The sequence below is a fragment of the Apteryx mantelli genome, chromosome 1 (assembly GCF_036417845.1).
Source record: "Apteryx mantelli isolate bAptMan1 chromosome 1, bAptMan1.hap1, whole genome shotgun sequence".
Taxonomy (NCBI): domain Eukaryota; kingdom Metazoa; phylum Chordata; class Aves; order Apterygiformes; family Apterygidae; genus Apteryx; species Apteryx mantelli.
In genome coordinates, this window is record NC_089978.1 from 70,493,152 (window position 1) to 70,516,685 (window position 23,534).

The 23,534-nt window shown below is 39.7% G+C and overlaps 1 protein-coding gene across 1 annotated transcript in view; it reads right to left on the reverse strand.

Moving 5' to 3' along the window:
- Positions 1 to 5,583: 5,583 nt before the first annotated feature.
- Positions 5,584 to 23,534, reverse strand: part of AFF3 (ALF transcription elongation factor 3) — a 279,572-nt gene continuing 261,621 nt past the window's right edge. Inside the window, exons 15-21 of the mRNA XM_067309821.1 lie at positions 19,732 to 19,795; positions 16,943 to 17,079; positions 14,792 to 14,863; positions 12,260 to 12,353; positions 7,569 to 7,618; positions 7,216 to 7,430; positions 5,584 to 5,828 (exon numbers count right to left, since the gene is read on the reverse strand). Coding sequence (XP_067165922.1) covers positions 5,707 to 5,828; positions 7,216 to 7,430; positions 7,569 to 7,618; positions 12,260 to 12,353; positions 14,792 to 14,863; positions 16,943 to 17,079; positions 19,732 to 19,795 — 754 coding nt within the window. The 3' untranslated portion in view covers positions 5,584 to 5,706. The remainder of the gene's footprint in view (positions 5,829 to 7,215; positions 7,431 to 7,568; positions 7,619 to 12,259; positions 12,354 to 14,791; positions 14,864 to 16,942; positions 17,080 to 19,731; positions 19,796 to 23,534) is intronic.

Here is a 23,534-nt window from a genome sequence, read left to right on the forward strand (position 1 = left end):
TCTCTATATTCACTCCCAAAAAGGGATATGTGCCTTGGGACAGAAGAAATCCCCAATTTGTTGGCATTCTTTAGTATACCTTGGACTCACTGGAGTCCTTAGAGGGTAGTGTTGTGGAATAACCAGAACACAATTTAGGTTCAGGTCAGATCAGAAGCAGTTTATTACAATAGCTATAGGGGAGTTTATATCAGCAGATGCTGTCACTCTGCTGCTCCGTGGTCACCCTTATAGCTATTGCTTCCGCTCTGACCTGAACCTAAATTGTATTCCCATTATTCCGTGACAGTAGCAGTGGGGAGAGCAGTGATGAAGTTGGAGGAAAAGCAAATAGTGTGAAATTCAAGCTACACAGATCAGGAAAGAGAGGGAGTCTCACTGTATTTGCTGCTGGCATTGTGGGCAAGAGCAGGACCTTTTATGCAACTTGTGGGTTACTTGCTTGCTCCATGCTCCAGCACCCTGTTTGAAGGGTAGCTTGGGCTGCCAAAGTAGAAGACGCTCCTGAAAGTGCATGCATACTTGAAGACTAGCAAGAGCAATGGAGCCAGACAGCAAGCAGACACAAAGGAATTACCTAAGGAAATATCCCCAGCTGAATCCTGCCTTTCTCACTGAGGAAAACCATACTCTTTGGAGAGAACGATGTATACAGCCTTGGACTTTTCAAATCTCAGTGTTTTTCTTCTGTGTAGCTTCTTCTGGTGAGGGAAAACAGTTCCCAAAGTGACTTTCTCAATGCCTTAATTAATATTAAAAACAATTCACAGCACGGTAACCAGTAATGCTGGAAATGGAGCTTTGTCGTTACTGAAGGCAATGGCAGCTTTATGAGAGACATTAAAGTAGCCAAAGTCTCATGCTAACAGTATTGTGTGAGAGACATTGTTCTCCGGTTTTCTAGATGTAAGAGCATCCAAATGCTTTTCTGAATGCATTCTGACAAATTTGTCCATGGTTGCATGCCTTACCAGCCTTCAGCGCACAGCACATCAACTAATGTAACAATTATGATTATGATAGTGATCAGGCCTGTCAGGCCTGTTTATGACGTGAGAATCAGAGTAATTCTCTAGTTTCAAACACAATGACTTCAAACATGTGATGTAAATGTTAACAAAAAGTTATCAAAAGAAGATGCATGTTAGATCTGTGCCACCCAAACTCCTATCGTTATCTTAACAAATTCATATTCTTCAGGCACTGTTTGCATTTCTATTGTGTTAAGAGATTTTATTCTTTAGTTTGAGGATTCTCCCTTAATGGGGGGAAGGAAACGTTGCTATCATTGTGAAAAAGAAACATTTCTTTTTGAAATATTAAGCATTAAGCAGATTAGGTAAAGGCAAGGCATATTGCAGAAGGACATGTTCTTAATATAGCTTTGACCATGAACACATGACCCTCCAGAAAATTTAAGAGTTAAAAAACATATTGCTTTGACAATCTTTTCATTTAAAAAAATCTTGTAAAAAGATCAAGGAATTCAGCCATTGTTATTTACATACGATTCAACCTTTCCTGCTTAAAAACACGAATCATTTAATGTCACATCTGCAGGGTTGCCAAGGCAGATGCCATTAATCCGAGTCATTTTGCAAATTCCCATTTCATTTGGATTAAAATCTACAACTAAGTCCGTCAATAGTATATGCCGTACATGCGTTAAGGCGGGTGACTACTAAAATCTCTTGGGTGGATAAACTAAGCACAGATTAGCCTGGTCTAAGTATATGTCCTCATCTAGAAAAAAGATATCCTGACATTTCAGTGATGTAGATTTGAATCACTAGCTATGAAAAATGGTTGAACATATTTATTACAAAAGAGATACTATGGCACAGTCCCAAAGGTGCTTTTCTTATAAATTAATTAGCTGCAGAAATTATTTTGATAACAGTTACTGCACTTCTGAGGTGATATGGCTGCTCAGTGATGAGTACTTGATGATCAATGGTAGGCACTGGTAATATCCTTCATGCTGAATGATTTTTATTACTATTTAGATTTACAGTATATACATATGTGCTTGTATCTACACTTAGGGCTTGATCTTCCTTAACCTCCTTCCCTAAAGAGCTCTGTTCATTGTAGTCTGTTCCTCTAGAGCCCTGTGATATTTGGATAAAAGAAATAGGCGAGCAAGAGCCTGGGGTTTCCTTCCATGTGATGGGAGGACTATGCTTAGTTTTTAGCCACACTTGAACCTCTGCATATGCTTTGCTCTCATCTGTCATTCATGCCACCGTGGAATGCTATAAAGGGTTAAGGCCAATGTGGTCTGTATGATCTTGCTGTCTGTGAATATCCCATAAGCTACTCTTCATTGGTTGCATCCACCTGCACTAGGTGGTTCCTTTGAGTGCATCCCAATTGCTTTACCAACTCTGACTGATTCAGGAGCCTCTGTTTGTTTGTAAACAAACCCCTCCCTCCAGGCATAATCCTTCTGGATTTGTACAGAATGACTTCTTTCTTCTGCAAAACGAACCTGCAGATTGCTGTGGTATAAAGAAGCCTACACATTCCTGGACTTTAACAACAGATTAAAACAAATAAGCTTCTTTCGTGGAACCCCAAATAAGAACAATCTCCACTGGTGTCACCTAGAATGCACAGAGGACCTTCAGTTCCTCTTGGAATAACTAGGACTATTCAGGTTCTTAAAGTGAAGCATATGCTTAATTGGACCAGACCTTAAAACTACATGCACTTTTCCAGATCAGGCCCTAAGAAAATGAAAGGAAGGATTTGTTGTCACCATGTCACATTCAGCTCCAGTCATCCAAACAGCAGCAACCATATACAGTAAATAGTCTGTGCAGAATTGTATTCTGAACAACCTCACCAAAATAGTCCAACTGTAAGAAGCCCTATAGAGGGAGGGCCAAAACCTCTAATCCATTTGTATGTCTAGTTGGTTTAAATGGCTGCTACTTCATCCTGTTACACCACCAGAGATTAAGGCTCAGATTGCTTATCAGATAGTCAACACAGATGATGCCAGCACAAAAACTGAAAAAAACCCTGTGTTTTTCCATGGAAATCAATGGGACTTTTAGGTGGAATACTTCAATATAAGAACAATTTACAAGAAAGGACAATCACCTACAAGAGATCCTAAGTACTTGGAAACACGTGACAACAGGACAGCATTAATTCTTGCATTTCTTTGAAGTGATTTGACATATGACATCCATACGAAGAGTTCATTAAGATTAAGAAAAATATCTTAATCTTAGTAAAATAAACAGGCTTCAAAGTTCCATACTTGAAACTCAAATGCCAAGTGTGCAATAAAACTAAACTCCATTTAAGGCAAGTAATATATATCACTTCTAAATTTTCTCAACATTAAATAGCAATAAGGACTTCCAAACCCAAAAACATATCTGAAGATAAATATCATAGGCACCATCGAAGAAAACAGAAGCTAATCTAATGGGAATTTCACTTTCCTGATCTGAGGAGAAATCCCACAGTACCTTCCTACAGTATTGAAGCAGCTCACAGAATCCATTGCTTACAGTAGCTCACAGAATCCAGTCTAGTAAATCATGGCAGACTTCCACAGCTGGAAACCAGGCAAGTAATAAACAGAAAGGCACCGATCAAGTTCTCCACTGATACTTGTGACGAACTAATTTGTGTTCCTTCTGGAGCAGGTAGCAGCTGGAGTTAAGAGTGACTGGAGGACTCAGAGAATGTTTACTTTTTCATTTAAAGGCAGGTCCACATTCACTCTTAAAGCCAGCCTTGCCCACTACCCACACTATAACACACAAGCACATGCTAAGAGGTTAGTGGAGCCTGAGCTCAGGAACTCTCTGGAGGAGGAAGGATGCGAGCACCAATCGGTACATAAATACCGGCCCAGGATGGCCTGGGGCTGAGCATTCCCCACTAGCTACCCTGCTGAGCTGCTTCAAAGGACAGTGTCAGCGCTCTGAGTCTGAGCAATAGCTGGAGTTATAGTAAGCAGCCTAGACAAAAAATGCAACTATATGGAGCTCAATGTGCTCTCAAACCTGTTCTTCACCACTGGGTAAATATAGCCTGTGTTACCAAAGATGTTTTAATGAGAAAACATGCCACATTATTATTATTATTATTTTAATGCAGCTCTTCAAAATGGGGAGAAAAAAAAGCAGCAGGGACCAGTCAATCAACCATCAATATCAGTGGCTACTTCTATTTGTATCTTCTATTGAAAGAGTTTTTTTGTACTCACATTTCCTTACTATATATGTAAATTAGGTTTGAAAACAACAATCAAAGCGTCCAGTCAGTGGTGCTGGCAAGAACAGTCTGTTGAAGTGACCAGAGCTGCTAGGCTGAGTAAAGGCTGCAAATCTGATTGCAAAATAGGCAATAAAATTATATTTCCAATACAGAAGAAGAAAACTAAATGCGCCAAACCCACTGAAAATGAAAAAAAAAAGCACTAAATGCAAACATAGCTGATAGGAACTGGCCTTGCCCTCAGCTGACCCGAATTAAACTGAAATTATTGCAGGACTAATTCCCCTGGCACAAAAAAACAGCTTATCAACAGGAACTGAAAACATTCTGTAAATCAAGAAACATTAAAACCTAGTTGAGGATTATGCATGAAGAGTGAGAGGATTATGATAGGAAACAGTTCTTAGCCTGGTGAGCAGCAAACTCAGCTTCCCAGATAAAGGAAATTGCATGTAATGTTCCCATACAGCCTAGAAGAAAATGCAGCAAGCTTCTGCTGGATAAAAAAGGTACAAAAATCAAAATCTGTAAGACGAAGCCTTCCCATGCAAAGCCAACAAATGTTATAGATAGCTCTCTGTGTGTATGTGGCTGAAATTAACACATTTTCTTTACTAAGTGGGTTGCAGTTTGCAATTTTTTTTCATTTATCTATTTGCTGTCAGTAACAATACAATTTTCTACAGTCTACTTTGAGTTCTTGCTATTAGCATATCTGTTTTTCAGGCTTTTTGCTTGAAACTGTAGATCATACTGTTGGTGAGGAGCTGAACAAGAGGTATAGTTATTTAAAAGGACAGGAGATAAAGAAATACATGCAATCTGTTGAAACTTATTGCATGTGAAGGAATGTCTTCTTTCTCCATATTAATGCAGTCTACACAACTTCTCTGTGTGTCCCAGTGGGGAAGTAACAGCGAGATGGAACATTAATACTGAAACTTCTATGGCATGTCTGTGCTCTCAGTAAAAGTTCTCTGTGGCCGTGATTTGCCCCCAATCATCCCAGTTCAGGAAAGCCCTTGTGTACGTGCTTAAGCTCCACTGAAGTCAATGGGATTTCAATACAAGCTTAAATTTAAGAGTCTATTGAGAGCTTTCCTGAATAGGGATTTGTGCTTATTGCACTTGGTTCAATCAACCCATGAGATTTTGGTTTCTGAGTTTTTCAGCACAAGAGTACAAAGAGTATGTTTTGTGTATTAAGATCAGTTCTTTCTAGCATTTCTAGTGTATGAAAATGTTTGGAGAGCGGTACAGAACAATTCATTCTGAAGAGACATCATTGTATATTGTATATACACAGACATACATGTCTACACTCAGAAAAATTTTGTTCAACATTGAAGAAATATTCACCTTTGTTTGGATCAATGCTGTGGCTGACTATTTCTGTAGCACAGTGTCCAGAATAACTGAATTATCCATGAAAGGTATACAGTCCACGTGAATGGCACACAGTCATTATGACAAGTGAGCGCTATTCCGCACCCAGTGAAGTCCTTGTTGAGTGTACTGAACTAAATGCTCCATACTGCTGTGCAAGGTGACAGGTCCCATCAATGCATCCAAGTCGTTAAAAAAATCTACGAGGAAAAAAAGATTCAGCATTAGAACAGCAAAGCTGTATTTTCTGTTTGTCACCCTTTAGTAGATTTTATTCTCCTGCAAATTGGGTCAAGCTGAACGTTTCATGGGAGTGAAAGTTTAGTGCTACTGAGATTCATTTTAAAGCCCTGTGTTTCATGATGCTAGAGGCTGATGCAGTTTTCTTTATAAAGAACAAAACAGTGAGTTCTTTGGCTCTGCATTTCTGTTAAGCCTTGATAAAGCAAACAAATGCTAGGCAGGACTTATTTTGAGATTAAGGTCAACTAAATCCAAAAATTTACATACAAGTGTCTTGTCTATCTATACATATGCTAGATATCTAAACTACCATGACAGTCAAATAGAGACTTGTACAACATGGTCATCCCAGACTAAAAAGTAATTTGGCTAACAAGCCACTAGGGGTTTAATTCAGTTGCCTTCATAGAGGCATCTAGTGCCATTTGCGATGCCCTCAGGCAATTAAGATATCCACCCTGGACTGGCAAATCTAACACAAGATGTACGGGAGACTTCGAGGATGGCATGATAGGAAAAGACCTCAAATGGCATATGGCACCTCTGTTTAGGCAACTGAGTTGCACCCCTGTGTCCCCTCCAGGGTGAACTGAACAGCTCTCAGCTCTGCTGTTTGTATTGACCAAAGCTCCATCAACTATAATGGAAGACTGGGCTCCCAGCTCACATATACGCACCTACACTTATGTGTCTTCATTCTGATTTCAATCCTGCCCACATCTCTAGCTTAGATACATAAATTACATAGACTTAAAACCTAGGAACACTTTATCATCAAGTCAAATGCTGGGAATGCTTTCACTCAGGGAAACCAGTTCAACTGAGAGAAGTTTGTCTTAAGGGGGAGTGAGGGCACCTCACTCCCTTCTGTGTTTACCCCTATGTGTGTGTGTATATGTGTGGGTGGCTGGGTGGGGCGTGTCCATTCCTTTTGCAAAAAGGAAAGAAACTCCTACTTCTTGACATGGCCCAACTAAATGCATCCCATCCAACTCCATGACTTTGGGGGGCAGGGACCTGCCTTGCCTCCCCCAAACTTTCTTCTCCAGAATGACACAGATGGCAGCGAGTACTACCTACAGCCATGCCGGTAACTGTGCTGTCTGCAACCTGTCCTGATTAGCCAAATAAAGACAAAAATTAGTGCTATACTGCTGCTTCTGAGTGAGAGCTATCAGAACTGCCTTTTGGGGCTACATTTTGGGACAGACTAGAACTGAAGAAAAAATCACCTCTGCAGTCCTTCCTTGTGGATGTTGTCCTTATTAAAATAGATCAGTAATTCGCCTGACCAAAATCAAGTGTACGTTCTTCTAAAATAGGCCAGTGTATTGAATCACTCACCTCTGTTTTCCTTGGCCAGGTTGTCAGCCATCTCCCAGTAGTCATAACTGTGCAGGATGCTGTTGGTGATGCTCACGTGGTTGGCGGCCATCTGATGAATGCGCTGCGGGATGCTGATTATAGGAGATGGTGAAGGGGCCCCTGTGCTCCCCTGGGATCCTACAGAGCTGACTGGAGAAGGGCTAGGTGACATGGGTGATGGAGTTCCTGTGCTCCTGAAATTGGATATTAACACAGTTACTTAAAGGATGGTGGGATTAAACACGTGAGAGTATCAGAACATATTGCAGGTAAGAAAATATAATTTCTGACAGCCAATCTGATTTAAGTTTCTGTGTGACATGTGAACTTACTTTCCACTGGCACCCCAAGGGGATGGGGTCTGGGCAGCTTTTGATGAATTCTGTAAAGGCAAAAATAATTCACAATGCGTATAATTTATATAAGATGACAAAATAAAGAACAGTAAACAGCATAAAAGCAAGGACAGATAAAGAAAAGATTGTGCAGATAGAAGTATTCGTGTCTCATGATGCAATAAACCCACTGAGCCTAGTTTGGATGTGATGAAGCAGTGCTACAGCCCAGAGTCAAATCACATTCTATTAAACTCTCTGGGACTGGGAGTGGTTAGGAAAACATGTTAGCTGAAAGTGAGTCTTTTCATAGAAAATCTAGGAGTTCAGAAGAAAATGCTGTCAGGACTCTTTCCCAGGTGGTGGAGGAGCCAACAAGGAGAGGTGTGCTGCTGGACCTCGTACTAACAAACAAAGAAGGACTGGTGGAAGATGTGAAGGTCAGGGGCAGCCTTGGCTGAAGTGGCCAAGAAGGCCAACGGTATCCTGGGGTGCATCAGGAAGAGTGTTACCAGCAGGTCGAGGGAAGTGATCCTCCTCCTCTACTCAGCCCTGGTGAGGCTGCATCTGGAGTACTGTGTCCAGTTCTGGCCTCCATGTGGCACTACTGGAGCAAGTCCAGCGAAGGGCTACAAAGATGATTAGGGGACTGGAGCATCTCTCTTAGGAGGAAAGGCTGAGAGAGCTGGGCCTGTTTAGCCTAGAGAAGAGAAGGCTGAGAGGAGATCTTATTAATGTCTACAAGTATCTTAAGGGAGGGTGTCGAGAGGATGGAGCCAGACTCTTTTCAGTGGTGCCCAGCAACAGGACGCGAGGCAACGGGCACAAACTGAAACACAGACACTTCCATCTGAACATGAGGAAAAACTTCTTCACTGTGAGGGTGACAGAGCACTGGAACAGGTTGCCCCGAGAGGTGGTGGAGTCTCCTTCTCTGGAGATATTCAAAACCCGCCTGGACGCAATCCTGTGCAATGTGTTCTAGGTGACCCTGCTTGAGGAGGGGGGTTGGACTAGATGATCTCCAGAGGTCCCTTCCAACCTCAACCATTCTGTGATTCTGTGATTAGGTTGGAATTTCTTGTGACAGAGAGAGAAAACTAAAAGGATTTCTCCTTGCCACCCTCCCTTCCCTGTATCCCCAAAGCTAATACAATTCCCCTGGCATCTGTGAGACTCCTTGGTCCACTTGGTCTGAGTAAGACGGAATTTGTAGGCCAGAAACTGCTCCTGTAGAGTGATGGCTTTTCTTGTTTAAAGGTTTAAGGCCAGAAGGGGACATTAGATCATTTAATATGTTTTTTTTGTATTCCTGTAGTCATTAAGGTTCTCACTGGTATATTTTACTTAGACTAAAGCATGTCATTCCTTGCAAAGAGACTACCTTGTGCACCACACTTAGAGCAGCAGAAATTTAGGTGGCAATAGTAGGGAACCGAGGAGCTAAAATGATCCAAGCAGTTTATCTACAAGAGTTGGGAATTTATTTATTCCTGCCTATCTGGCCTGCAGAAAAACTCCTTCCCACTCCCAAATGCAATGGCTGATTTAATTCTGGGCCTGAGAGAAAGAAGCATGCAAGAAACAGAAATCTAAGAAACAGGATTTTTCTGGTCCATCCCATCCACAGCCTTGTGTTTGGCAATGGCCAATCTCTGATTCTTCAGAGGAAAGAGACCTCCTTATACGCTCCCCTGAAACAGTACATGTAGCTAATTGTGCGCTGGGGAACAACCCTCCCTTCTTGACAACCACAGGAGACAAGTGAAATCCTGCAGCTGGAGATTTGTTTACAGTTATTGTTTAAATGCAGAGTTGCAAGTGTTACAAGCTGTACAAGTTACAAGCGACACAAACACTCCTGTTCTCCCATGGCTCATGAAAGAAAAATGATAAACAAGGGACTTCAGAGATTCACAGGTTTCAAGGCTGGAAGCAATCCCCCAGGGCACTCCATCAGCAGTTTCCCTTTTCTAACAAGTCATGGAATTTTTACCAGAAGCTTAATCAGTGTACATTAAAAAATAAAATATAGCTAATCATATAGAAATCCTAAGATGCTGCTTATCCTCCTTGTTCTCTTGTATCCTGTTCTAATGTTTAGCAGACCTCACAGATAGGAAACAGACTCTGTTTCAGGATTTCAAGATTGAATTTTCTTAACTTCAATGCTAGCTCTTGAATTTTGTTGGTCCAGAGCCAGCAAAACTGAATGTCACCTGGCATTATTGGCTCTGTTTCCATGTACACAATGATCATGTCCTCTCTTAACCTTTTCTCCAGTAAGCTGGACAAATCTCCTGAGCCGCTTTTCATAAAGCTTGTTTTCTGAGTTTTGACATGTCCTCTGAACTCCCTCTTGTGTCCCCACATCTTTCCTCATGTGCATACACTGAAACTGGTTATGGTATTTTAGCAGTGCTCACATTAGTGCTGTTTGTGCCCTAATAGTCTTGCTACATTTTGACCCCGGCCCTTCTACATCCCAGGTAACTGGTATGAATAATAAGCTATGGGGTGTCCCACAATGGGTTTTTCCTTCAGTGGGTTTTCTTTTTTTTTTTTCTTTCATACTGTCCTAAACAGAACCACCTAGTGAATCCTTGGCATTTGCTCTTCTAACAGAGGTCTCTCTCTCTCTCTCTCTCTCTCTCTCTCTCTCTTTTTTTTTTTTTGCTATCTCAGAACTGCTGGCCTTCATCTTTCCAGTGTAACAGAATTGAGTGCATATAATTTACATATGAAGTCAGAGGAAGGAAAATATGAAAATTGAAGTCAAGAATACTTCCCCTGTAAATTTAACTAGCCACTGCCTCACTGTGCACAACTTCACACATCTTTTTTCTCATCCTTTTCGGAATATTACTGCAGCCTCCTCTCAGTTCTCCAACAGAAAAGTGGGGTAAGGATTCTGAAGAGAGTGTAATGATGTAAGGAAACATCTCTTATCCCACTCTGCCTACTGCTACCCACCCATTCTCCTGATTTCTTTATACTCTCAAATGTTTCTAGCCCCTGAATGTCTGTGGTTTCTTTTTAATTCTCTGCTGCATTAATTTTTTTATAATGGAAATAAAATGCTTAAAAGGAGATTTAAAAAATCTTTTTTTCTTTTTTAGAAGAAAAGTATATCTAATTTTCCCTGAAAGTGTGTGTGACAAGGTTTAAAATCTTTCTTTGATTGATAGTATATGTGGAAGTTCTTAATGCAGTCAGCATTTCACGTCACTTGGTTTTGAAAGCTTTTAGATACCAAATATGAAATGAGTGGAGAATTGGCTTGTTTTCCCCTGAAAATTATAGCAAATGGATTTTTTTCCATTTTTACTTTCAAAGGTGAGAATACTTTCTAATGTGAATCTACGCTATCATTATATCAGCAGGAGCTCGGCAAAAAACAAGCTCATCTTGGCTATAACAGAGTATAAGTCCATTTTATGTTTGCTGTGAAACAGTTTCTGTCTGCTAGTAAAAGACATTTTACATGGTTGAGAGCCTGACCATCCTGTTCTTAATGCAGGTATTTTCTGAACTGGTAAAGAAAAATAAAGTGCTATAATAGGCACATATTTCTTTCCCCTGAAATCAAGTCATTGTTAGAGAAACATAACATGTTGAATTATATATTGCTAAATTTTTAGAAGCAATTACAGTGACTTCAGTTTCAGTTTGACAATAACAGATCTGTCAATTTCCTTCACTATCTTCATGTGTTTAAAATCTGGTCATGAACATTTGTGCTTGTATTTGAAATTTTTTATTAACAAAATGTCAGAGGATGGATGTTTTTCATTTCAAGGTACATCCCCTTGCAAAAAGCAAAAAAAGATGGGCCCTGTGTCCAAAGACAAATTGCTGTTCAGGGTCCACCAAAACAGTTTGTCTTAGAGCACTCACATGCGTATATTTTTTAAATTAGAAAGATGGAGGCTAGTTTTCTGTTTGTTGATGAAATGCTGGATGGACTGACTACTTGGTGGGCTCCCCCAGAAAGGTTTTCTTCTTGAGATATTTTCCAGAGAAAGGTTGGCTCTCAAGTGAAATACATTAAAATACTTTGAATGACTTCCTGTCCATGCTTTGCACCTGGCAAAGAGTGGAGAATGGAAACAGAAGCAGGAGAAGAGAAGCAGGAAGGGGAAGCCAGCAGTGCTGTGTCAAACACAGGGCAGGCGGCTAGGTTGTCCTCTGATGCTTTTGTACAACTGAAGTCAGTGTGGGCTGTCTTCAAGTTCCTTAGGAAGGAATGTGTCTGACTGCACTATCATCTTACCTATTGATGCTGCTAAATGGAAGCCCTGCAGCTAACAACTGATCTGGATCAAAGTCTTCAACTCACAGGAATCTAGTGTGAAGTATAATCCTGAAGGGGATTCCTAGAGCAAAATCTGCAAAATCTATTCAGAACAAAGCTGGATAGCACCAGACAATTGACTAAGAATAATCTGAATATGCTTGTTTGGTGGCACGAACAGCCCCTCTCTTATGGAGGGACACAATTTGTATATCGCAAACAGGAACCCTTGTGAATACAGCATGACTGACTAGAAACTAAGTGTTGCCATGAGAGTCTATGGTAAAACTCCTACTGACTTCACGAGGGAGCCCACCACGGCACCTGTTTTTAAAAAGATGCTGTGTTTTCTATAATGACACACTGATTTTAAAACATGCCATAGAGTAAGCACCTTGAAATACTCAATAAGCGCTTTTGAGTACTTGACAGCATGGTCTCTCTTGAGTCGGAACATCCTCCAGTACAGTAGAGCCAGGCAGCGGTAACTAGAACAAAAGGAGAACAGAAGGTAAAGCGTGTCCCCTGAATAATAATTAAACAACAATCCTAACTAATTATCTTTAATTCTTAAACTAACAGACAGTGGAAAGCTGACAGCACTTCGCTTACTATTATTATCATTGTTCTGTTCCGTTTTGTTTACAATATTTCGCACTTGGCCATGGGTTCACGAGCAAGGCTAGGTATTACAGCCATGGCAGGCCATATTATGATGGGTGCTACTAGTGAGGTACTAAATAACCTCTATACTAAAAAGGGTTTGCAGAGTTGGGTCCCCAGGCCTTGACCCTGATTTGAAGTCTGTCCATTTGACCAAAGGGCTCCCTGACAAAGAGGTCATTAACAGGCCTGGAATCCAACATATGTAGTTTTTCTGTTTGTTGTTTTACATGAAAAGACAGCCTTTTTGGCACCTTATCCTGTGACTATATTACAGTAGGCTGGAGCTGATATAATAATAAACTAGAGTCTTCCTGGGTCTATTTTGTGTGCAGCCAGTGGTCTCCTCCAGGAGCTGGAGATGGCCAGGAAACAGGGAAGCCTCAGACCTACCTATATTTCACTGTCCAAGCTCCTTTATGAGAAACCAGAATGGAAACTGTGTAGGAGCTTAGAGAATATTTCTAGGCCATCTGCCTAATTCTTTCCCCAGAGAAAATCATCAGAGAGCTGACAAACTCATCATACTGTAGTGGAACTGTCTGCCTCTTGATCCTTGTTAGTCTGCAGAGTGCCAGACACCTTTATAATGCTATGTAAGTAAAAGAGCAATGGTAGCAAATTAACTATACTTATGCATAATGGTAACTGATAATCAGCATTCAGGATACACAAACTCTTGTCTTTGCTATTGGATTTAGGTGTACTGGTCAAAATCAAGAATCAGCACAGCCTCTTCCCAGCAAGATTTTTGATTAGATAGGATGGGATTGCACCACAGTGACATAGCTTTTGAAACAAAAGTCTGGTATGTTTTGCTTTTCATTTGGCAGCAGAGGCCTTATTTTTAAAAGCGGTATTTATTCTTGTAGCCAATCTGAAACACCAGAAGGAGGCTTGAATTTGGAAAGTGCAGATTTCCCTTCTCACGGTGTTCAGGAATCCTAAAGTGCCCTATGGACCTGCCAAAAAATCATCAAAACACTCAAATTCACAAGTTGCTCTTGAAAATCCCAGCCAGGGTTTCTATAATTCACAGCCACTGCCTCTTTTTCTAAATTGAAAATGTGAATTTCTGCCTTTCACCACTGGAGGACAGTCTCTCCTTAGGAGTCTGGAGTCAGGTGTGTAAACTGTGTGGCACTGTGCCCGGCTGGTTCTGGGAGCAGCCAGAGGATACAATGGACTTACAGTCATCATAACTCTCACTCTGTCACCTTCACAGGTACAGTACATATGCAAATGGTGTCAGCTCATCTGCTAGATGGCAGACGGTGAGTTAGGATTGCTATTCATTGCTGAGAGAAGGCACCGTCTGCTTTCCCTCGCGCTGACCTTTCTGCTTAAACAGATGCAGTGGCTTCATGAATTTGGATTCAATTCCACATGCTAAGGCACTGTGGCAGTTCCGGAGAACACTTCATAATACAGGCTTATTTCTTTTTAACCAATTTTTAGTTGTTTTCCCACCTAAGTGTTTTTAAAGCAATTCCCATTAATCTATTTTGTGCTCCTGATTGCACAGCAAACCAGTGACAAAGAAAAGACATTGAAAAAAATTATGTCTGTGGATATTTTGTTCTTTTGTATACAAATGATTAATTAGGACTCCTTATTTATGCCTAAAGATGCATATAATTTGGACTTTTAACAGATGGTTAATAGATGTTAAAAACACACTTGCTGATTGTAAATGTCCACTTACTGAGAATCAGTAACCATGTAATAGGTACTTTATGTATTAACTACATAGATATTAAATTAAAATTTGATTTTAATAACATTCTAGTATTTTATTAGCAATCAGCAGCCACCTTATAGAATCTAAACTGCATGCATATATCTAGAAATCTCAATTTAGAAGGTAATCCAGGAAGCTTAATTATCGCCATATCTCCCTTCATATAATGTAAATATAATTTATGATTATTGAGCCTAAAATGTCAGCCACAAAAGAACTTACTGAGCTGTTGGTACAAAAGTACTTCACTCATAAAAACAACAAACCATTGGGCATTTAAAAATTAATTATGATGAGGTACCATAGCTGACCTGTCACAGTCAATAAGTGTGAATTGCTTATTTACAGAGATAGAATGCAGACCTGGTGCAGTTATACAAGGGCCGGACCTTCCTAGTGCAGAAAATATTCTCTTTATGTCAATAGACAACATAATCCTACCTGACTGTGTCCAGCATCTGATTTTAAAGCACTGGCTTACTGCAGAAAAGAAGCCTTTTGAGGAAATCTTGATCTACTAACCATAATGCTGCCAGCTGTTTGTCTTCTGCTGTGGCGTTGGGGCCTGAGTGGGTTTTTAGTCTCACTGCATACCTTAAGCAAAAGGAAAAAGGCCAATGTGAGTTAACTGAGGCAGCCTTATATTACCGGTCAGCTCCTGCTTGAGCTATGCTGATTAATGTCATTTGAAGATCTGCCCCATTATACTCATTTTCTCAAGATACCACACATACGCTGTGCTTTTCAGGTTGTGTTTTGGAGCCATTTTGTCGTTAATGATGCCTCCTTGTGCTTTTTAAACAGCAGTTACTCTCTTGAACATCCATCAGTACAGAAGGGAGCCTAGCTGGCAAGGTATTGCTCCCTGGCTCCCTGTGCTGTCCTACCAAAATAACCTCCACTGCTGTGGAGACCCAGTTACACAGAGTTCATGCAGAACGGTTTTCACAGTATTTGAAGGCAGACAACAGCATGCCTTGAAGCTGGTGCTGTCCTCACCCTGCTAATTCTGAATGTGTCTACTCAGATCTGCTCCTCCAAGCAGAGCACAGCAGAGGGGGAACATGTGGCTCAGAGCTATTTTTGCTCATATGACATTACATTCAAATTCTATAAATATTAAACATCCACAGAGGTAGCACTGCTGTTTCAAGAATGTATGTGCCGTGCAATCACAAATTAGTTTCTGGAAATCTCAGCTTCTAGCTGAATACCTGAACAATGGACAAGGTTAGGACAGCATACAATACTTCTGGGCTTGCTTCCAGGAAAATACCTGTTCTCCATAATTAGCTGATTGTATTTTTCCTTATCTTTGTTTTCAAACTTTTATCCTGATACCTGTGCAAAGATTCAGGATGAATATTTTGTTTCAACAGGCATGCCTAGTAAACCATTTATTTTTCTGAGGTGCAGTGAGCGAGATCAACAGCAATTCACACTACAACACAACCATAGCTACACACATTGTTTAGAGCTATGGATCTGTGAGCAAAATTCATTTCCAGAGTTAGGACCATATATTTACCATCATGAGAAAAATCAAGACAGACAAAAAAAGAATTCTGCTCTGCCTGTGATGGTGCAAGTAAGAAAAAAGAAGGGAAGAAATACAGAGATGCGATATACTACTCTCTTACAGAATAAATACTTCATTTTGTTTAACAACCTTCCAGTTAGCAAGCTGGCCTCAATTCACTGAAATGCATTAGAAGACAGCCCAAAGTGGAATAAAATGCCAATGGAATTGTTTATATATGCAAGAAAATCAGCATGTCAACGCTAAGTCCAAAAGAAATCAGTTGCTTTAGGAGCTTTGCTTTACCATAAATATGGTTAAAAAATACAGTGTTTTACTTCCTGTGAATTTGGCGCTGATGAGAGTGGTATGGTTGACTGTCCTATGAATTAAGCATGGTCACTGGCAATACAACCTTCTCCACTAGCGTGGACGGATGGACTCTCTTGTGGAGAGAGTCATGCAGACTCTGGGATGATTTTGACCTTTGCTTTCTCTGCTGACACTGTCAGTAACAGTAACTCTTCGTACCAGCTATAGCAGAGGAAAGGACTTATGAGACAGAAACTCATCTCATAGGGACTGAGGGTGGGATTGAATTCTAGGCTGTACCATTTGGAAAGCCATGCAGCTGACTAAATCTAGTGGTGCACTTTGGTGTGAAATGGATTGCGCTCCAGAGACCATTGACTACAACAGGAGCACAGACACCTAATGGGCATTGAATGTCCCTTTTTCTACCACTGTTCACATCCTCCTTCAGGAAACCATTAAACTGCTGTCATAAACAGCATTTTGCTGTTGTAACGTTTTGCAAACCACCACACCATGAGAGTGTTTTGTTATTATGTAGCCATTCTTCCCCCTTTTGGGGAGAGCAGGACTTACATCATGAAACTCTCAAAGTAATTTGCTATTCAAGTAATATGAAAAGCTTTGTCTATTTTGTGTTCTACACGGTTTCCCAATTTAATTTCCATAGGAATCACAGATAATACACATATGGTACATATGACTGACCCGGGGGAGGAGTTGGGAGGACCTGAGAGGACCTCATTCTCCCTTTTTACTGTATCTAGGGAATTATATCATAATGTAGATGAACATATTTGCATGAACAGGATAACCCCTGCTGTCATCTTCTTCCTTCTTACCTGATGAGTTCAACTGTTTCTGAATACATTGTATAAGGGGATTTAGATTCCATTGGGCCTTGTTCCATTGCATTTCCACACTCAATAAATGACAGTGCTGCTTCTGCATAATTCAGTGCCTTTCCAAACTTTTCCACCTAGAAGGACATAGTGTAATCATCAAGATATGGTTACATGTGATGGGATTTTCTTACCATGAATTATAAACTTGATGCAAGTAGGTACTTCTTCAGATTCACAAATTTTTGCTATCAGAAAGCTAAAACCCATCAAAACCTGAGTATCAGCAAAATTCATAACACACAGAAAGTAGAGCTGATAAAGACTACAGGACATTATTTGGTCCATACTTTTGTGTCCAAAGGGGGATCAGCTCTATCTAGGATATTCCTGACAGATGTTTGTCAAACCTATTCTTAAACACTTCCAGTGCTGGAGATTCCGCAATCTCATCAGGCCTTCTGTTCCAGCTTTCAAGCATCCTCACCATTAAGAAGTGTTTCACACCTGTTTGCGAATGCAGGTTTTCATCACTAAACAAAGGTAATGGTTATCTTGAACTAAGAGAATCAGAGTTAAATGCTTTGACTGTTAACTATCCATTATGCAAAGGCTCATCTCTGTTCTCATTTCTTTTTTATCTCTTATCATCAGCACCGCTTGACCACACTCTCCTCTTGTCAGGATTTTGCTTTCTAGAGCCTCCTCCTCTCTCAGAGATTTCTCTGCTCCCTCAGCTTCTTCCACAAATCCTTTTTCCTTGCCCCATTTCTTCTCTTATTTTCAGTGCCTCTTTGTGTGTATTTGTGTATTTATGCAGATACACATATTTGTCCTCCATGATGGTGTATATGCATATGTGCACATAAGGCACATATGTGTACACTTACATACCACTTATCTGCTCTCAGAGTTTCATTTTTGATATGGATATAGATGAATCAGACTTTTACCCCTCTGTCCTGACTTCTCTTTTCTTCAGTCAGAACTCCTGTGGTACATAAAGCCCATTAATGGACTGGATGCATTTGGTTGAAATCTGATGCACACAGTGAAAGGTTAATGGACCTTATTCTCTTCTAAGGGATAAAGATATTAAATAGTAACTTTGGAATGGCACACTGGCTTCAATCTATTTTAGGTTCTTATATGGCTCCCATTGCGATCATACCTGAGAACTTCACAAACTTTTTATTATATTTCTCTCCCTGATGCTCTTGTGAGGAGTGGAAGTGCTATTATCCCAATTTCACAGATGGGGGACTAAGGAGCAGAGAGACTTACAGTCATTATTTCAGACTGCTCACTCTAGGTGCCTACATTAGATACTGCAGTGCCAAAGTAGGAGGTATCGAGCCCAGCAAGGTGATTCAAAGTGCCGCCATATTCACTCAGGATCCCTATATGGTCACAGAGGGAGAGGCAGTACCTCCAGTTCAGAAGGTATAAGTAAGGTACTGGTCCACTGTGGAGGGAAGCTGAGTGTGAAGGACATTTCAATCACCTAGCACCAATGGGAGGCTATTTAAACAGGATCCTAAGTGACTTTCCTGCAGGAAACTTGTGGCAGACCAGAGAATATGCTTGCACCTCTTGTTTCTGAGACTCTACTATAAAAACATTTCTCTTCAGGCTAAGACAGAATTTCCTTTGCATATTAAATGATTTTTCCATTCTGTTTAAAGCAACACACTAAAATGCACCATTTATACTTCTCCATGATATTTTCTGATTTAAGACTCAGTTTACAGTAATACGGAACTGAATAAACCATGGAAATTTGCACTAATAAACTCAGGTAGACTGTAAAACTCTGTGTTAGTGTCTATATTAAAGGCCTGCTCCTGCTTCCTTGGATATTTTACACTCTGCACAGCTGAGAAAAAGAGATGAAAAAACAGGGGCTGTGAGCTTCCTTTCCTTTTCCTGCTCCTGTGACAGCAAAGTGTCTGTCTAACAGAGCAAGGCTGCCCCTGCAGCTACCCCTCCCTGCAAGACAGCTGTATTAATGCAGGGTTCTACCCTACATATTGTATCTGCCAGCCCAGAAGTCTAATGTGTTTAAGGCTGTACTAGCTTATCCATAGTGCTGGACAAACATAGCCTTGGAGAAAGCTAAGAGACTGCTAAGTGGAGCTCTAGGGAGCACTGGGTACTTCATTGCACCCTTTTCTCTGGGAAGACAAGGATCCCTTTAATGCTCCATATAACCTCAGATTCTCCTTTTTCATGAGAGTCTCACTGGCTACATTTTTAAACAGGTCAAAGCCAGGGCCAAGAATCTGTTTGCTGCAACAGTCCTTTGTGTGAAAGTTGTTCCTCTAGGGTTACTCAGATTTCTCGTGAGCTTCTGATTATGTTAGGAAGGGTCTGCCATGAAACTAGGATTCTTTTGTCCTGGGAGCCAAAGCTCTTACAAAGAAGTGCAAATTCCTCAGCCTCAAGAGCAAATTTGGCGATACAAATGCAGGGCCTAGCCAGTTAGGTAAACTGGGGAGAAGATAGGTATGGGGATACCTCATACAGTCTCCATTGCTATAATTACTAATTAAAGCAAAGGAAAAAATAGAAAGTTTTATTTATCCAGGCCTTTATCTCAGTAAGTCATTATTGGTTAAGTCATAGTTTATTGGGCTATGAACATTTGATTATATAAACATTTCTTAATTTAACAAGCCTAGCCATCCCTATAATAGATTTTATAATTACCCCAGCAATACTGCACTGATGAAGAAACTGCATTACAAAAATAATTTGGAACAACATAACTGGAAAGAAAATGTTCTCACCATTGCATCTGCTTTATGCTTCTTCCGTTTAGCTTCCTGCATAAAGTAATCTGCATTGCGTGGCCTACCAGGAGAAAATAAGAGACATTTTATTATTTTCTGAAGTGCAGAATATTTTCAAGTTATTTTTCCCTTATTTTAAACCTGATTTGCGAACATTTTTATGAAGAAAATACATTTATCATGTAACCATGCATCTTATATTCCCAAATTACTGCCTGTGGAGACAATAGCATTTACGGTTGTTCTCATTCTTCAGAAGTCAGTGGTTCAAATGAAAAAAAGCTAATAAAATGCATTTTTATGGATTATATAAACTGTTTCCCAAATTAGTGCAGTTTTGATCTGCAAAATGTATGCAACACTAAGCGGAACAAGTTATTCGATCTTTTCTCCCTCGTGCTTGCTTACCTTCTTTTCTACTCTGTATGTTGTCATTTACCTTGGCTTCTCCCTCCTCAGAAAGCAAGTGTGTTTAATCTCTCCACTTTGAAAATATACATCGAATCTGCTTGCATCCACAACTACCAACTCGTCCCCCTTCTGCCTCTTATCTGTAAGCATACTGAGAATGTTGTTTATTTTGCTGCCTGGAGTTCATCACCGACTCCATGTGAGGCCATCTGTTGCATTCCGCTGAAATTGCTCTTGCCAAATTCTCCATTGATTTCTCCTCAAATTGATCTCAGAGACTCCACTTCTTTGTCAACCTACTTGACCTACTGACTGCAGTCACAAATTCAAGTGCTGTCTCTGTGCTGAAACTCACAGGTCCGTTTCTGATCCAGCCTTGTCCACTTCTGTTCAGGCTGAAATCACAAACTGTCTGATGTATCCTTGGCAGTGTTTGGTCATCACTTCAGTGAGCTCTCCATGGCTGAAGCAGATTTCTTTATTTTCTCTCACAAGCCCTCCCTATTACTTCTTTCTTGATCACTGTGAAGAACAGCCATTTGCCATGTCACTTCAGGCTCATAACCTGAAGTTATGAATTTATGAAGTTATGAAGTTATGAATTCAAGCCTCTCATAAATGCCTTCACATTTGCTGACCTTTCAGGTTCTTCCAGCTTAATATATGGGGGAAATGGCCTTCTTCTCTCTCTACTCAGCTAAAACTTGTGCTGGTTCTCCTCAGCTCATACTTTGGTTACTGCAATACCTTGCCTTGCAAGACAGTTTCCTTTGTATTACATAGAATGTCATCCCTTTGCCTTTATCTAATAAAATGAGATATTCTTGAGGAGTTAGAGTATGAATTCTGATGTTTTTACTATTTGTACTTTTGTTTTTAAGTGCTTGGTTTTGTAAGATGTTATTATTGCCACTTAGCAATCCTAACTAGTTTTTTTTGAAATTCGGATTTCGTTTGTTTAAAAAAAATGTTTCATGTGAGTTAGAGAAGATACAGATCTAAAACCAGAAGTCAACAGCATGGATGACTCAAAAATTCTTACTGATAGTAATCAGCAACAAACACTCTCAAGTACATAACTGAGATCAGTGTGAATAAGGTGGAGCCTCTTGACAGAAAAGGACAGACATATATGCTTTTTTGAGACAACTGCTGTTTGGCAATGCATTTACTTAGTTGGTTTTCTTCTACTCATGTGCACATACTTTCAAGGAGATTTAACTGTATCCCAGAAGGTTAATCATTACCTCATTCTGAAGAAAAGGAAGATTGAATATCAATAGGTAGAAAAAAGAATTTGAAGTCTGGATAATTTTGAATGACCCAAGCTTGATGATAAGAAATAAAACTTTCCCCAACTTTCTCCAAAATAATATTCTCCCTCAGAGTGGAATTTCTCCCCAGCTTACTCCAGCCAGTTGTCAATAGCTCGGAAAGAAGACTAAAGACAGGTTTGTGTCCCAGTATTGCTTACCCGACAGCAGCTGTAAATACCTCCTGTGCCCACTGAGATACTAACATTATCTTAATAGTACAAACCATCTGGATTTGGGCTTGGTGGATTCTCCAATATTAGACATTGAAACCATGTTGCCCTGATGTACAGAAATTACTGTTTTTTCAGACCACTGAAAGGGTTCTTACACTGTTTTAAGTCCCATCTCTTTTAGTCTTATGCAATGAACTAGGTAAGATGGTTTAACAGGAAGTGCCAAAAAGCTAAGCAACACAAAGCAAATCAACAAAACAGTGGTCACAGCTCTCTGGAATGATCAGAGTGATGAACCTTTACATGATCCTCTCAAATTCATGTCATTAAAATATGTCCTTTGCAACATCCCTCCCATATATCACCCATCACTATGTATAATTTGCTTGTCTGAAGCATGATAAGAACCTGTAAAAACAAAGGGAGATAATATAGTGTAATTATGGCCTACTTGTTTATAAGTTCATTGTAAAATGGTTTCTAGCTTATAGCAGGATTTATTTCGCAGCATTATGATTAGCAACGGAAGTGCTAGCAAGAGGCATGTACACTACTGAAGCAAGAAGCCAATGTAAACGCTTAGATATTTTGATAGAAAAAATGCAAGATTGATTTACAAATCAGGAGATGCCTAATAGAAATTAAGCTCCATTAGGAAAAATGGATTGGCTACATTTTCTTCTAAGTTGCTTAAATAGTGCTAGTTTAACAAGGTTAATAAACATGTCAAGTCAAATTCTGATCTCTTTACATGACCTATGCAGTGCTTAGTAAATTGAAGCCAATGATTCAATTTACCCAGATGTGGGATGAACTGGATGTGTGCGCTCACTGCTTATCACAAATCTTAAGCAAATTAAAAAAAAATATATTTCTATTTTTGGAATTAGTGGAAAACCTATTTACTATTTTGGTATAAGTGGATGAAAATTGTATATATTTAATCTATGCAATTAATACTCCTTGTAATTTTGAAATCCAGACAATACATGTTAGTAAATACTATTCCAGTTACTAACATGTATGTTGGGCAAAAGTTGAAAGCTGAACTGTCCTATGGATTTCATGTACCTTTATGGGCATTGCATATATTTCTTATATCATTTTAGTAACAAAATATATTAAGGATGTGTTTGGATTTAATTCTTTCCTGATTTTTATCAGAACAAGGTTTTAAAGGTTTTAAATTCTCTGTTTTGTTTAGGTTCAGACTGTACATGAATATCATTTGTCTCGTTAAATCCAGTATACCTATTTAAATTATTATGCTATGAAGTAAAAAAACAGAAGACTGCAGACTCCTTGAAGGTAGCGTATTACTTTAGCTCATGGGCATATGAAGAAACATGAGAAAGCCCTTGAATAAGTTAACTATTCAGGATCTCTGTTTTACATAGTGCACATTTTTAATCTGTGAAGTTCATCAAAGATTCTATTAATCATTTTCTGTTTTTACAAACCCTTAAGATATAGTGACTGAGAACCCATAGATCTGTTAAACACTCCAAAGTTTATCCAAATTCCCTCTGTAACCTGGCCTTCTTAATGAAATTGGCAATAATCTCAGACTGGAGAATTTGTAGGTAATCTCATTGCATGGTAATTTCAGATATGTTTTTATTTCTGTAGAATTATTTTCTCTGTTAAATGAATTTTGTTTAATTCAAACTGAGCTGAATGTTACTTCTTGGATGTTACTGTTGAGAGGCATCTTGAGGAGAAGCAAGCCACTGTTTTCTCACTGAAGAGAGTTAGAAAGAACTGAAGCTATCCCCCTTTTTGGGTCTTTGATCTAAAGTCTTTTCCTCTCCTGAAGTCCTTCTGCAGGTCACAGCCTTGCTACTGCCTGAGAAGCCAGAAAATGGAGAAAATTTCTACAGGGTTAAAATGGCAGTAGGCT